Source organism: Lathyrus oleraceus, chromosome 1 (assembly GCF_024323335.1).
Source record: "Lathyrus oleraceus cultivar Zhongwan6 chromosome 1, CAAS_Psat_ZW6_1.0, whole genome shotgun sequence".
NCBI lineage: Eukaryota > Viridiplantae > Streptophyta > Magnoliopsida > Fabales > Fabaceae > Lathyrus > Lathyrus oleraceus.
Window position 1 is genome coordinate 405,949,757 of NC_066579.1, and position 15,876 is coordinate 405,965,632.

Genomic DNA, 15,876 nt, shown 5'->3' on the forward strand with positions numbered 1-15,876 from the left:
ATATAAATGTTTTTGTTTTTAAAATTGATCCTGAATTCGAACATAAATTTTCAAGTTTTAACGTCATATTTATATGTTGTACTCTTTATGCAAATGTATCTAAATCCAAAGGCATTATTTTACATTCAACTTTTTAAAAGTTTTTTTTTCACCATAAAACGACCAAACATTCACCAAAGTCATGGACACTTTTTGTCACTTTTGGTTTAATGTGGGGGACATTCTTGAATTTGATTCCTTTCATTTTTCTAATACCGGTCTTCATTTTCTAACTGTGGAAACTTTTACTTGTGGATTTTTTTTTTTGAAATTGATTCTCTACTTTGAAGCCTCTAACTTGACTTAATTTTAGACAACTTTGATAAAGAGAAGTAAGAAAACGAAGAAAAAGAGATGAAAACTCATTTTTTTACTCGTGGAGACTTTTTTGGGAAATTAATTCTCTCACTTTGAAGTTACTTTAGAAGTTACATATATTTGTTATGGGTTTTGTTCATTGCATTCTTAATATTACTCTCAAAGATTTAAATTTTTGAAAATGACCTCTAGTATTATTTGGATTTCTAATGCACAAATAAGATTTAGGATTTTATATGCGTTTTAGATGAACCTAAATTTTCTTGTAATATGGGATGCGATCAGATTTTAAAATTCAGATTTTAAAAATTCTATAGAATTTGAGAATAATACTAGTCTAGAAGCACATTTGCAACCACCACTTGCACAAACCCATAACCACATTTCGATTCATATGTAGAACAAGAAAATATAGTGGCATGTTTACCATAAAAAAGTTATTTTGAATAAATGACTTGCTTGAATTGTCACTAGAGAAGACATGTTGCACCGAAAAGTTAGACATTGTCTCAAGCCATTTTAGGTGGTATCTAAGTCTCCTCTTAGAGACTAGGGTTCAACATAGTTTTCCTCCCCTCTACTCTAACACTATCATGATTTTCCACCGTCACCATAGGTTGGCGCTACAACTCAATGTCAATGCAGTTCAATTTCAATCAATAAGATTAAACATTAATTCAACAATGAGACTCTCAGCATTGAGGTAGATCATTATACTTGCTTGAAACTTGAAATTAAGCATGGCTGCATTCAAGAGTATGCAAATGCAAGTGATCGAAAAATCGATTCTATTTTCAGCGATTGGAAATATGTTATACATTTTGTGTTAATCAAACACCAGAATATGCAGAAGATTAAATATGACCCTTGCAATCATAGATTCTATCAGTTCCATAGCTTATTGTTTGAAGACTTGATTCAGACATATTTGTAATCCATCTCATTGCACCATTTGATTCTCCTTGTATGTTATATGCATAAGAAGGCCATCTTACATCGGTTCCGCACTCGCTTTCGACACTCGTTTTGATCATTTTATGTGTTCTTTCAAGAACTATAAGACTTGAAAATGTAGAGAAACTGTTTCCAACAAAGATATCAGCCTGTAAACAAACTTCATAGTCGATCGCAGATTGAATCAGATATGGATATTTGTTATAGATTCCCTCAACGCCGAGTTTCTTCTTCTCGTAAGGAAGAATGCCTTCTCTCCAGTCTTCCAATATGGAAGAATCGTTGAGGAGTTTATCGGCTACCGCGAGATAAACAACAATCGGAGTTTTTTTCAAACCGATTACAATGTTTCTAACTCTTTCCACTATCTCTTTCTTGCTGCTGCATATTTGATTTGTGTTCAATCTCTGCTCTAACTTTTTGCAGTGAATGATCCAATCAATTTCGATCCTCATGTGAACCGCAACATATGGAAGAGGCTGAAATGAGGACCTATCTGTTGAGAAAACACAACCGAGAGAAATTAACGAACACAATCAAACACAAGAATATAACATCGAGAACTGCAAAACCAGAGAAAAAATTACGACCGTTGTTGTTTAATGACAACCAAAGTTCATACCTTGTTGCGGTTCCATTGATTCATTGTTTCCGACTTCCCTAATCCTAGAAACAACCCTTTCTGCTTCATTACGAAACTCATCGATCAAAACCAAGCACTCGAAAACCTTTGCATAGTCCTTCAAAGGCCAATGATCATGCCATAAGAAAGGGTTTTTACCTAAAATTTCAATGACCTCATAGTCATCATAAGAGCCTTTACTATACTCTTTCAATTGTGACAAATCTCTCTCCAATGTCCACTTCCTTCCACTCCCTTTCGTCATTTCAAGCACTCGAGTTCTATTCAAGACATCCGAATACCGACCTAACCGAACAAAACCACTGCAAAGTGCATTAAACTTTTCGAATTGGAATACTTTATCGAAAGAAATCGGCTGCAACAGATCGACTTCCTTGTAAAAAAGGGATGCACTAAAGCTAGGCATCAAAAGGGTTCTATTCAACATTCTAGCAGTAAGACAAGCCCTAGCGAATGCGATTTTCTGGTTGTTTAATCCCCAAACAAGCTGAGGAACTACCAAAAACCTGAACTCCCGAATCCCAAATTCGAAAGAACTCGTCGACGGAGAGTGGTATACAAGATTTCTCCATTCAATTCCATCAAAATCAGGGAAAAGAAACACTCTAAAAATCAAAAGAGTAACAAGCAAAACCATGCATTTACTAGTTATTGAATTCAGAGTTCCACCAAATAACTTCAACAATGCCTCCATGCAAGATTCACTTCACCATGCATAGGATCCAGTTATAATTTAAGAACTCACACAGAAACAATAGCATCAATTACAATGGATCAAAGCCTCTCACAATCTGAAAGAGTGATACAAAAAAGTCAGAATCAGCTTGACCCAGAAAAGTATATGGAATTGAAAAGTGGAAAAGGTTGAATTTTTATTCTAATATATAGCGATACATTCAATGTTTTTGACTTTACATCATTGCAACTACATCAGAAGAAGATAAAAAAAAATTAAGATAAAATGTTGCATGCAGCTATATTTCGAAACTAAATAAGAACAAACAAAGCCAAAACAATTGCACACATGTGAATGAATCTTGGTAACAAACATCATCGATCAGAACATAGTATATCCTTATAAGAAACTAGAATTATGAAGAAAAAAAAGTAATAAAAGAAATGAAAAAGAATGCATCTTATATGAGAATAAATAGTAACGATAGAAAAAGAAATAAAAAAGAAAGAAGATTTGTTGAGAGACAAAACAGAGTCTGCATGCATGTTGATAATTTCACCTGTGGAGAATTTTGAACCAGTGATTGAAATTGAATATAACAGCGGTTGGGAAGAGGAAGAACAGAGTGGTGGTGGTGGTGATGAGTGTCAAAAGAACCAGATGGAATGGAAACCAGAAATAATTTTATTATTTATTTATTTATTTGAAAAAGTGTTTGAAAGAATAATATTATTATTATTATTAAATGAGAGAGATGTGTTGAAAGGAGAAAAGATGAGGTGTGTTTGGAATGGAAACATCAGATGGAGACAAAAAGGGGATGTACAAGGTGAAGGGATCAAAGACAAAGGGTGCATGGAAAGTAGGAAAAACAATTTTGAATAGTTTTTTTTTATACTAGAGTAATATGATTAGTTTGTGTTATCCTTTAATCTATTTTTATAAATGTTTTTATACAAGTTAAAAAAAATTAAAGAGGAATTAAACCGGATAAAAAAACACCTCTAACATCATTAGTAAGAACCTTTGTAAATTTAAGAGAAGGTTCGTGTATCACTTGAGTATCATAACTAGATGTATATTCCATGTTAGTTAATAAATTTGCACATTTATTTTATTCCTGATATATGTGCACAATTCGAACATTTCAATTTAATTCCAATAAATCTTTGATCTTCTTCAAAAGACTTCACCCTTTAACATTACCAATATTCTTAGTAGTCACACTTTGAACAACCACCATCGAATCGAACTGAACTTCCAAATCAACGACACCAAGTCTTCTAGCTAAGCACATGCCTTCATAAAGACGTTGTAATTCTACCATATTTGCCGAGGTATGACCCAAATATCGAGTAAATCCAATAATACACTTGTCATTGCTATCACGGATAACACGACCATAACCTGCAACTTGTCTATCTATCTTGGCAATATCATCAGTATTTAAACACATCCATTCATGCATAGGAGAAGACCGACTTATATTGACTGTTTGTTTAGAAGTTTTTGGACTCGTCCTTTGCATGTCTTTTAAGTTATAATATCATTTAACTTGGTCGAGGATAAAACACTAAGGTTTTCACATACTTTTATAATTGCCATCATGAACTCCTTTATTTTGCCATTGCCAAATCCAGTAACATGTAGTAGCCTAAATGTCTCTCCATTTATTCTCATCACTTTGATCAATTTCTCAAGTTAAATTAAACTCAATCCATTGTTTCATTTTTCCAATGAAGAATCTCCCACGATTATCAATATTGACCAAATGAGTCCAAATCTACACATCTATTGAGCAATCTCTAAGGACGTGCATTGTTGTTTCCTCAAATTAGGCACAATGAGTGCATTAAGGTTATTTCAAATGCCATTTTTCCATAACATCCAACTTCCAAGTTTTCTTTCAATTTGGGGCATTTTCATTTAATTGATGCCCTACTAATAAATGATATGTTTCTGCAACATCAATTCTTCTCAATCTATCTCCTGGCCAAAGACAAACATCATTGCCATTTTCCATACTAGGGGGAAGTATAAGAATAATGTGTTGAACAACATTGTTTGGAAGCACATTACAAATCAGATCTAAATTCCGCTCGCCCTCATTAGCGTTGACATCACATAATCTCCAAGTGCTAAAGTTTCCAGGTACCATGTCAACCACATCTTGCAATCTTGTTTTCTCATCCAATCACTTATCATTCAAAAAAGGATATTTTCACCATTTCCAACACCCCTGAATTTGTAATCTGAAAGTTTTGACCATGAACTCATAATAGACTTCCAAAGAGCCGAATCAGTTGGACTCCCCATAACTTCCCCATTCATAATTCCACATCGACCATATTTACCATTAAGAGCTTAATTCCAAAGACTTTGTTCTTCAAAGGCTATCCTAATTTTATAAGACATGCGTCATTCATGTACTTCAAATTTCTCAAACCCAACCCTCCCATATGTTTCGGAAGAGTAATTGTATTCCAACCTATCATATGAGATTTCTGACCTTCTTCATTATCACCCCAAAATGAAAGAACTTGTATTTTGTCTATGTCATTAAGAATAATTTTGGGAATATTCATGGACATCATTGGATATACCGGGATAACTTGAATAACCATCTTGTACAAAGTTATCCTTCATGCCAATGAAAGTTGTTAAGCCTTCCAACCAGATAAATGTGATTTCACTTTCTAAATTAAATAATGAAAAACATTTCTCTTTGGAGCTCTGGCCAACGATTGAACACCAAAATAGTTCCCAAAGAGTGTGCTTCTTGAAAGCCAAATTGGTTTATCAAAGCAACTATAGCATCAAGATCTACATTATGAGAGAAATAGATCAAAGTCTTATCATAATTCGCACTTTGACCTGAAATTGCACAAAATTTGAAGTCTTTACCACTGAAACCATACTGGTATGATTGACTTTACCAAATAAAATAAGATCATATGCAAACATAAGATGAGATATATTTGACCTATTGCGGTCAGCTTTCATCGGAATCCATCTAGCATTATCTACCTCTTTAAAAATTATATGGGAAAGCTTATCAATGCATAACACAAACAAGTACGGTGGCATTGGATCACCCTGAAAAATACCACATTTAGGATTAAAGTAACTAGAGCAACTCCCATTCCATGTCAGATTAGTCCTAACTATGGCCACACAATACATTATAAAGAAAACGTCTCTGACGGAATACCAACCTTCGTAAACACATGGTGCATGATTCAAATGTTTTCAACCTACCCTATATTAGAAAAAAATTGAAATGTTTTTATTTTTAGGTTGAAAATATATATTAAAAAATGGACGGGTGGTACACAACCTTATAACATATGAACGATTAAAAAGTTTTTTATTTTAAAAAGGATCAAAGTTTAAAAAATATTTGCATGGAAAAAAATGTGCATACAAAATATATGTTTTTAACGGAATACACACAACACTCAATCGATATACAAAATTAAAAGTAGATGAAATAAGTAACCAAAACAATCATTATAACTTATTGAATAATAATTGTTTTACACGAGTTGTGTAAATAAATAACTATAATATAATGAGAATTCTATAATTATTATTTCAAGGTTTAATCAATAACAAGAACAATTCCAAATCCCAAACTAACAAAATATATATTTATGAACAAAATCGTTATTAATGCAATAGACCCAATCACATGTGATTCTAAGAAAGCAATAAACCTAATAAATAGGGATGAAGAAGATTAAGCTAAGATTTATATAGATTGATAAAAATGATTCCTAATAGATCATTTATATTGTAATGTTTACATGGTTGTCTTGTTGCTTTGCATTATGGTTATTTGTTTTATTATTAAACTTTTATGTACTAATTTTTTTATTAAGGATCAACTAATCAAACAAAACGATTCGTATTATTCGATAAACCGATTAAATTGAATCGGATCAAACCAAAATACAATTAAATTGAAATTGATCTAACTTAAGGTCCAAATAGATCCATGACATGAGTCGGTTTGACATTTTAGACCCGAGTTTAATCCAAATAGACCGAATGTCCACCCTAGTATAAGGTATGTATTGATAAACAAGACTATCCTTTGGCAATAATAGCAATAATAGAATAATAACAGTAGTACCAAATTCCAACAACTTTACAGATAAGGAGTATGGTATGGTACCTTCTCTCTCTCAAAGTCAATGAATGACCTATGAATGAGGGTCCATATTGATTCCTTTTCCAACCCCCAAAAATCCCTTCTATCATCTAATCACACCCTCAATTAGGAATCAGATTTCTGAATTGCATCCTTCTAATTCATCACTTTGATTTGATCAATTGGGTCCAAAAGGGCCAATTTTTTTTTGTAATTTTTTTATTGGGAACTATTGTTGATGAAAAAACATGATTTTTTAGATCGATTTGTTGATGGGTCATCCTGAGACATTGTTGTAATTGAAAAATTTCGTTAATTTTCTTGTAAAATGGAGGAGCAAGCTTTTTTAGGTTATGAACCATTTGTTAATGTTGGAAGAGATGAGGAAGAAGAAGATGAGTTTTGCAGTTGTTGTGAAGATGAAGAAGAAAGAGAACAACAACTAGAAGAAGAATGGAAAGAAACTGAGGAGACAGTGGTGGTGGAAGGGTTGAAGGAAGAGCTTGATGAATTTTCAGTAAGAATGTACTTTAAGGGTTTGTCAATAACTGGGGTTGAAAATTCAACTACAGGGTTTTCTGGAATTGGAGTGTACATGGAAAGATCATCGAACTTTTCTCCTATAAGGGTGCAGAAAAGGCTTGATTTTTATGCTGAGGAGCCTATGGTTGATTACTTGGCACTCATGGATGGTTTGTTGGAAGCTTTGCAGAACAAGATCCGTAGGGTTTATGCTTTCACAGATTCTGAATTGTTGTATAAGGTTAGTGGTGCAGTAATTAATCCAAACATTTCATTGTTTTGTCACATTTATAAGTACATAAATTTATGAAGATCCTTACTAACCCTAGATTGGCAAAATTGAATAGTTGTGCTTAAATTTATAGTTTTTAGCATGGACCCCTATATGGATAATCACCTTAATTAATTGCTTAAAGCATAAATGTTTGCTTATCATATAAGTGCTTACTGCTTATATACAAATTTTTTTTAGCAAGAAGGATGCTAATGTATAAGTTATTTCATGAGCTTATAGAAACCAGTTGAAACCGACTGATGGCAATGTAATAAGTTGTTTTCGTAACGGTCTCAGAAGTGTTTAAGCCAACAAGTAAGCTCAAATAAGTCAATCCAAATAAGCTGGTATGTTTGTTTGGAGTATTTCCTTGTTTTTTTTGGCCACCAATTGTTTAGGTATGCTTCTCAGTGTTTATGTTTTACTATCGTGGATGAACACTGAGGTAAGCATAATAATATTTTCTATTGCTTACTCTAAAGTTCCGTTCAATTCTTGGGCATTCGTAAACATGATATGATGCTTTCATTTCATAATTTTTATTTTTGCATTGCATCTATTATGTATATTATTTACTTCTCATTCCCCTTTTTTTGGACCCATCGTTTAGTTTCTTTAGTTTGCGTATACATTTTTTTAGAGGTTTGTTTCCTAGAAGGCATGCTATAACTCAATTTATATATCCCATTGTTATTTCTTATCAAAGCTTAGAGTTTTCTCGACATTAATCAACATTGCGTTGACACGGGCCTGACATGTGCCACTGACCTTTATTAACTCTTAACTGCGTATTTGAGTGTGTTTTTAGTAGGTCATCTGTATTTAATTATGTTTTGTTTGAATGTAAACAGACAACATTTGAGAAAAATTTGGACATGCCACTTTTGATGGCATTGAAAGAAAGGATTCTGGAACATGCAGATAATTTTGAAACTTTTGATCTGAAGCTTATATCAAGCACTGATCTTGAGCAGCCATTGCAGTTAGCCAAAGTAGCTATGGGACTTGTCACTTTTCCAGTAAATGAAAAAACATCACTTGAGAATTGTTCTATTTGTTGCGATGACAAGCCAGTGCCAATGATGATTACCTTGAAATGTTCACACACTTTCTGTTCACATTGCTTGAGGTCCTATGCTGATGGTAAACTGCAATGTTGTCAAGTCCCTGTAAGATGTCCTCAACCAGGATGCAGATATTGTATCTCGGCACCCGAGTGCAAGACTTTTCTTCCATTCACCTCCTTTGAATCTCTCGAGAAAGCCCTTTCAGAAGCAAATATTGGTCAGTCAGAAAGATTTTATTGTCCGTTTCCGAATTGCTCAGTTCTCCTTGATCCTTGCGAGTGTTTGTCGGCAATGGATGGTTCATCTAGTCAGTCAGACAATTCTTGTATCGAGTGTCCTGTTTGTCAGAGGTTTATATGTGTGGATTGCGGTGTTCCTTGGCATTCTTCCATGAGCTGTGAAGAATATCAGCATTTGCCAGAGGAGGAGAGAGATGCTTCTGACATTAGCTTGCATCGTCTTGCACAGAATAAAAGGTGGAAGCGTTGTCAGCAGTGTCGTAGAATGATTGAGCTTACTCAAGGTTGTTACCACATGACATGCTGGTAAGTTACAACTTCTCTTTATATGAAAATAAAAACAAAGTTCGATTCATTTTATAAGCATTTTGCTAACCCTATACATATACCCACTCTTCCAAAAATGCATCCCGAGCACCTCCCCGCTTCTCCTTGCCACATAGGAAGTTAGTTATTTCCGCATATCTCCCCTAAATCTGATCAGGAGCATCACACTTCATACTTTGGTTAGACGAATGCTTCTTCTTGGGCCTCTTTCATAAGCCTTAGTTATTTTGGGCTTTGGGCTTGCGTCAGTTTTTTGTTTGAGAATTAGAACACTTGAAATTTGTATATCGTCAATTTTTTGTTTGGAATTAGAACACTTGAAATTTGTATATTGTTTAGAATTTGGATTGTGCCTTACTCAACCAAACAAAAACCGGTTTGTAAGGTAAGGGATGCCTGTCTCCTACTTATTAACACATTTTCAGGTCATATTTCATCCAATATGGGACTCAACACACACCCCATATCTTTCGGAGTTAGGACTAGACATTTGGAGCGTGACCTGGGTGGTCCGATTGCGGGTGGCCCTACAGATCTTGAATAAGCTTTGATAGAGTGAGCTAACACTTAGAATTTGAGTTGTACCTAACTCTACTAAATTACCTTTCAAGGTGAGGGATGTCTGCCACCACTTATATAAACACATTTTAAGGTCACATCTCTTCCAATGCGGGACTCTCAAGTCTCAACAGTAACCGTAATACAAATAAAAACTCTTCCGTGTTTCTAGATGACGATATTATACTTGGTTGGACAAAGCAAATGTTTTTTTTTTAATTTTGTAAATTACTACTGCAACCCTCCTGATTTAGAAATGGATGTATATGTGTGTAAAAAGAGTGTGTGAGCGAGAAATCGGTTACTGATATAGATCATGTTCATCTGGATTCCCTTGCCGTGTTTGTAATGTTCAGACCTCAATATCTATTTCAGATTGCTGTACTCAATGTTATGTATGACCTAATGTTGTAGGTTCAAATTGATTTGGTTCTCTAGGTAACTTGATTGGATACTGGATTTAGACTTTAGCCCAATTGATGTGTTGAATGGGGAGAGTAGTGACGTGGCAAGATTCTGTTAGGAGGGGGGAACAATTATACGAGGGATATGAGTGGGTGCTCAGAAATAAATAAGGGTCATTGTTGTTTATTAGGAGCCATAGGCTCTGGATAGTTTTTGTTTCCATCTTGTAGAGCTCTTGAGCTCACCTTTTTCATTGAATAATATACAAAATGACTCTCTTGAATTCACGGGTTCTATTGGTGGTCCGACCTGCCAACCTGCCAGATCCTGAAACCTGGCTAGTGCGGAATACCGTTATCCATGTCACCGAATTTCTGGATCGTCGTAGTGCAGATGGAGGTACAAGAGGGCCGTGAAGAAGATTGAGCTGCCACCATTTGATGGAGATAATCAAGTGAGTGTGACGAAGACAGAGAAAGAACAAAGCTCAAAAAATGGGGTTGAAGTCGTAAACGTCGAGATTCCTTCTCTTGAGATGAAGATGAAGCAGTCTAAGAAGGTGCAACTTATATGGCTATGGCAAGGAAATATGTATTGAAAGCTTCAAATGTTCGGGTGTCACACAAATTAGGTGATCCGATTAATGAACCAGAACTCTTGGACACTAATCTGCGTGTGGTGGATGGTGAGATCTGCATCGCACCAAATCCAGTGGCTCTGGCACCACCGTAGAAACCGTCACCAGACCACGATTAATTGGTAACTGCTCCTCCAAGACAAGAAACACTGATCGTCAGTAGTATTGTGACATCCCTTTCGTCATTGTGGGAGGAGATGGCGAGCATATATCACCATGGGGGGAGTTGCTGAAGGAGAAACAGCCACCGACACCAAAGCCCCCGGTCGTCGATTTGTTTGATGGCCAAAAAGATCCCAATCACACCACTGACAGAGCCACCTAACAAGGAGCAACTTTGCAGTAGTGATGAAAACTCAAGCTGCATGTGGCTCGGCCACCCCCCACCATCATCATAGCTGTCAGAACCACCAGATGCAGGTTTATGGTATGCAGTCCCTGCACTACGACAGACACATGGGGGCAACCTCCTTTCAGCTGGAAGCAACTCCATCTCTGTTAGCAACCCAAGAATTGAATTCCAAAGAAACAGCAATATTTGACAGAAAAGGATAAAAATAACGACAGAAGATATTCTCCCTTACACTGGTTTGAAACCAGTCAAAACAATAATTTTGCACAAGATCCTTTCTAAGGAAAGGGAGTCTATATTTATAGAATTCCTATACACAAGGGTAGGGAAAAGGATCAATAACAACTGCCCTAAAACAGAAAATAAACTGACAGACAGCTAACAAACTAACCCTACAAGCTAAGGTAACTAACTAACTAACTTCTATATCAACTCTTAACTACTTATCCTAACAAAATCAGCTGAGTCATTGTATTCGCATGCTGAACAGGCATGTTGCATGGCTGTTGCAATTGGGAAGGTTCTAGAGAAAATAGGAGCAGAATGGACAATCTATAATTTAGGCCCAATCCTGTACCTAATGGGCCAGACCCAAATTAAAATGGGTTCTGATATTTGTGAAGGAAAGTATGGCTTTGATGTAGCTGAAACCCAATGTGAGGCTTATTTCCATCACTACCCAGCGAAGGTGTGTTTGGATGATGGGAATGTGAGAACTGTCCATAACTGCCAAACTCAAAGCTCTACAGTGTGTACATTTTCTAATTCAAAATTAGAAAAAGTTGATTGGATACCTTTTTCTTACAAGCTACATGCAATGCAATTGCTTAATATGGATGCATTTTTCTAATTCAAATAGTATGTCCTCCTGGTTTGTTTGGTGTCTGAAAGTCCTTCAAAACCTACTCAAGAATGTGAAAAGAAGGAACTAGAAGTTGTATTTAGCTATAAGAAGCAACATTGAATGTCTGTACCCAAAGCCACATGCACATGTGAGATCACTAGAAAATGCTTCCGTAGAAAACTGAAGTTAAGGAACAAGAGAGTTTTTGCAGAAAATAGGGAGAGTTGTGTTAAATATGAAAGTTCAACAAAAGAAGAAGTGTTTTTGACTTAGAGGTAAAAGTTGGAGACCATATTATCCCTCAAGTCACGGTTTAAATATCTTGGGTCCGTAATACAAAATGATGGAGAAATAGAAGGGGATGTAAACCATCGAATTCAAGTGGGATGGTTGAAATGGAGAAAGGCATCCGGTGTTTTATGTGATGCAAAGGTACCGCTCAAGTTGAAGGGAAAGTTTGATCGGATTGCGGTAAGATCTGCGATTTTGTACTTGACAGAATGTTGGGTGGTTAAAAATCAACACGAGAATAAAGTAAGTATAACAGAGATGTGGATTTTTGGTGGATGTGTCATAAGACTCGACAGGATAAAATTAGAAACAAAATTATTAGAGTGTTGGGGTATCGCCTATAGTAGAGAAGATGGTGGAAATAAACTTAGGTGGTTTGGGTATGTAGGGAGAAGACCTGTTGAATCCATAGTAAGTAGAGTAGACCAGATGGAGAGAAGGCAAACGATTCGCGGAAAAGGAAGATCCAAAAAGCCTTTAAGAGAAGTTATTAAGAAAGATCTTGAGATTAATGGTTTGGATAGAAGCATGGTTCTTTATAGAACATTATGGCGAAAGTTGATCCATGTAGCCGACTCCACCTAGTGGGATAAAGTTTAGTTATTGTTGTTGTGTTAAATATGTTTGGTCATTATGCTTCCAACAGTGGGATCCTAGGGGCAAGAACTTGATTTGCAATTATTACAATACAGACAGGGTTCTTGAACAGTTCAATACATCAGTTGTTTTTCTGAAAAAAACTGCTCGTGCAATATTCATGCCTAGTCATGCCACCAACTGCTGAGTGATAAGATGTATTCAATCTGTCCGAGTCCTTATCTTAGCTTTGAGGAGAAGGCTGTTTTTCTAGCTGCCGGTAGAGATAGGATACTTGATTTGGGCTTTAGCCCGGTTGATGTGTTGAATGGGGAGAGTAGTGGCATGGCTGGATTATGCTAGGAGGGGGAAGAGTTATGAGAGGGGGAAGAGAGCGTAAGGATCAGTGTTGTTTGTTAGAAAATTTGATAGGAGAGTTTCTCTTTGGTAGGAGTCATAGGCTCTGGGTAGTTTCGGTTTCCACCTTGTAAAGCTCTCGAGCTCATCTTTTTCATTGAATAATATACAGTTTCATTCACTTGAATTCACGGGTTCTATCATAACTAGTAGGTAGTGAGTCCTATAATTTATGTTTTGAGGAAGAGCATTAGAGTGATTAAATATTCTTCAGTTCTCAATATTACTGATAACAGAACAGTGTTGTGAAACATCTAAAGCAAAAACTATGGGCTTGTTTATTTTGGTAAAACATTTTTCAATTTTCATTTCATTGCACGTGCTTATGGTGGAAACTAAGATAATATAAATGTTGGAAGTGTTTTAATGAATATGATCAATACTGGCATTCATTACCAGCGACGGATGTTTGCCAATTGCTGTATGTTGTATGATTGGTAATGATATGATATATTTGAGTAGTTCCGTTAGTATAACATAAACAACATTGTGTCATAATAGTTTTGATTTCATGTGTCTATGTTTCAGGTGTGGTCACGAATTCTGCTATTCTTGTGGCGCAGAATACAGGAATGGCCAACAAACATGTCAATGTGCATTTTGGGACGAAGACAGCTTGACAAACTCCCTTCAAGAATCAGAACAATGGGCATGGGAGACTTCTATGATCATGGATGCGTACTCAGATCAAGAACGGTCACAACTCGCGCTTATACAACGGTTCCTTGACGGCGGTTTTAGTCTCAGTGACCACAATCCCTACCAATCTCCTCCTCCTCCTCCTCCTCAATGTACAGAATCCTTTGTAGACCCCTTGAAGGATCTTCATCAACTTCCATGGCTAGAGAGATTTGTTTCTGTGATAAGTGACAACTACTATGAAGATTACATGCAATAAAATTCTTCACATCATACAATGCATGTTTGGATTGTTGGTATGTTTGGCAGAATCACACTTTTGCCATGATTTTGGTAAAAGCTACATTTTTGTGCTTCAACAGAATTGAACGCATTGCTGTAATTTCGACAAAATCACCGTATCAGTGTGATTTTGTCAAACTCATTGACAATTCAAACATGCAAATAGTTAGTTCATCAACTTTATACAATCACATGCAGAAAGTTTATGCCAACACTTCTTATCATGTGTAGTAATCATGTCATGTGATTTCTTTTATGTTCTCCACTTTGATATCTTTGACCTAAGGTTCATGGATATTACATTAAAGTGAACAATCTGTGTTCATGATGATTCTCTTTAGAGAAAGTAAAAGAAGAAAAAAAAGGAACATTGGAAGAGAAACTAGATTGTTTGTGGTTTGGCAATAATACATTGTTAAACAATTGAAAGAAATTCATGATTTTGTTTTTCACCTTCTAATAATGCCTCTAAATATAAATGTGCTTACTATTAAGAGCAATTTTAAGACAATTTTAATTTATGAAACTAATTTAATTTATTTTTAATTATTAAACTAAGTTACTTTTTTCCACCATCATTAACCGGTAACAAGTTGACCAGCTACTTACAGTGATGTTATTTTAAGTGTTTTTGGTTAATTTTGTAGGAGAATCATAATAATAGGTTAGACCTTTTTGGTTAATTTTTTAGGAGAATCATATCACTAGGTTACACCTTTTAGGACTAATGACTTTTTAAGTTACGTTTAATATTTCCAAATACATCTAACAGTTAGCAGATTCTGTCAAAGCAGTCGTTGAGAAACTTGATGTTTTTGGAATGAATGCTCTGGTACCATATATACCTGACTTATCGGATGTTGATGAATCTTATGCTGCTAAATTTTTTGTTGTTGAAATAGATGAAGGTAAATATTTTATCAATGAACATAAGTGTATTTACGAGATAATACATTTGAGTTTGCGGTGAAGGAGAGAGTTCATTCAGGTTCTATGTAATAGAAGAAAACTTTTTATTGTATTGAGTTGAGAAAGATAGTTTGTCTTCCACATGGTGGTTGTATCTAGCTCTGCATTAATTGGAGAGAATATGTTGATTCCTTTGGGTGAGAATTCACAAATATCCACGAGCCCATGATTCAAGACAACACAAAAAATCCTAGGTGTAGGTGACTATACAAGGACCTTTTGAAGGAAATGCAAGAAGGTTTAGCAACTCAGAGAAAGAAACACTTAGTGAAAATCAGTGAAAGAGAGAGTTGAACAAAGTGAAGAGATTCTTCTTCTCATCATGTCAAATGTATGCTACTAGTATCTAGTTTGACATAGGCCATATCTTGGTGATTAACACATGATAAAATAAAGCATTAACAACACATCACTTAACACAAACAATTATTTATATTAACTTCAAATTGCTAAATATAAAAGGGTTTAGCTCATGGTTACACAAATAAGGATAGATTGAGGGGAGAAAATAAATAAGTGAAGCTTATTCTATTGTGTCGTCTTATGATGGACTAAAATTAATTAGAGAAACATTGTACGCGGTAAAGTGCGATGTACTTAAGTGCAATGTGGAACACCATAAGATACGATGTATTTACATCTTAGTGAAATACAAAATACCGTAAGATATGATGTACTTAGGTAAAATACGAAA

The 15,876-nt window shown here is 35.3% G+C and overlaps 2 protein-coding genes across 2 annotated transcripts; one reads left to right on the forward strand and one right to left on the reverse strand.

The window, feature by feature from the left end:
* Window positions 1-1,128: 1,128 nt before the first annotated feature.
* Window positions 1,129-3,413, reverse strand: LOC127075796 (O-fucosyltransferase 23). Its single transcript, XM_051017281.1, has 3 exons — window positions 3,190-3,413; window positions 1,934-2,745; window positions 1,129-1,807 (listed from the first exon to the last, which is right to left on the reverse strand). Exons 2-3 carry the CDS (start codon window positions 2,646-2,648, stop codon window positions 1,212-1,214), a joined length of 1,311 nt encoding a protein of 436 aa, XP_050873238.1. The 5' UTR covers window positions 2,649-2,745; window positions 3,190-3,413; the 3' UTR covers window positions 1,129-1,211.
* Window positions 3,414-6,729: 3,316 nt separating this feature from the next.
* LOC127075801 (E3 ubiquitin-protein ligase RSL1) lies at window positions 6,730-14,676 on the forward strand. Its single transcript, XM_051017288.1, has 3 exons — window positions 6,730-7,546; window positions 8,431-9,191; window positions 13,821-14,676. The coding sequence occupies exons 1-3, from the start codon at window positions 7,112-7,114 to the stop codon at window positions 14,188-14,190; spliced, it is 1,566 nt and encodes a 521-aa protein (XP_050873245.1). The 5' UTR covers window positions 6,730-7,111; the 3' UTR covers window positions 14,191-14,676.
* The last annotated feature ends 1,200 nt before the right edge of the window (window positions 14,677-15,876 follow it).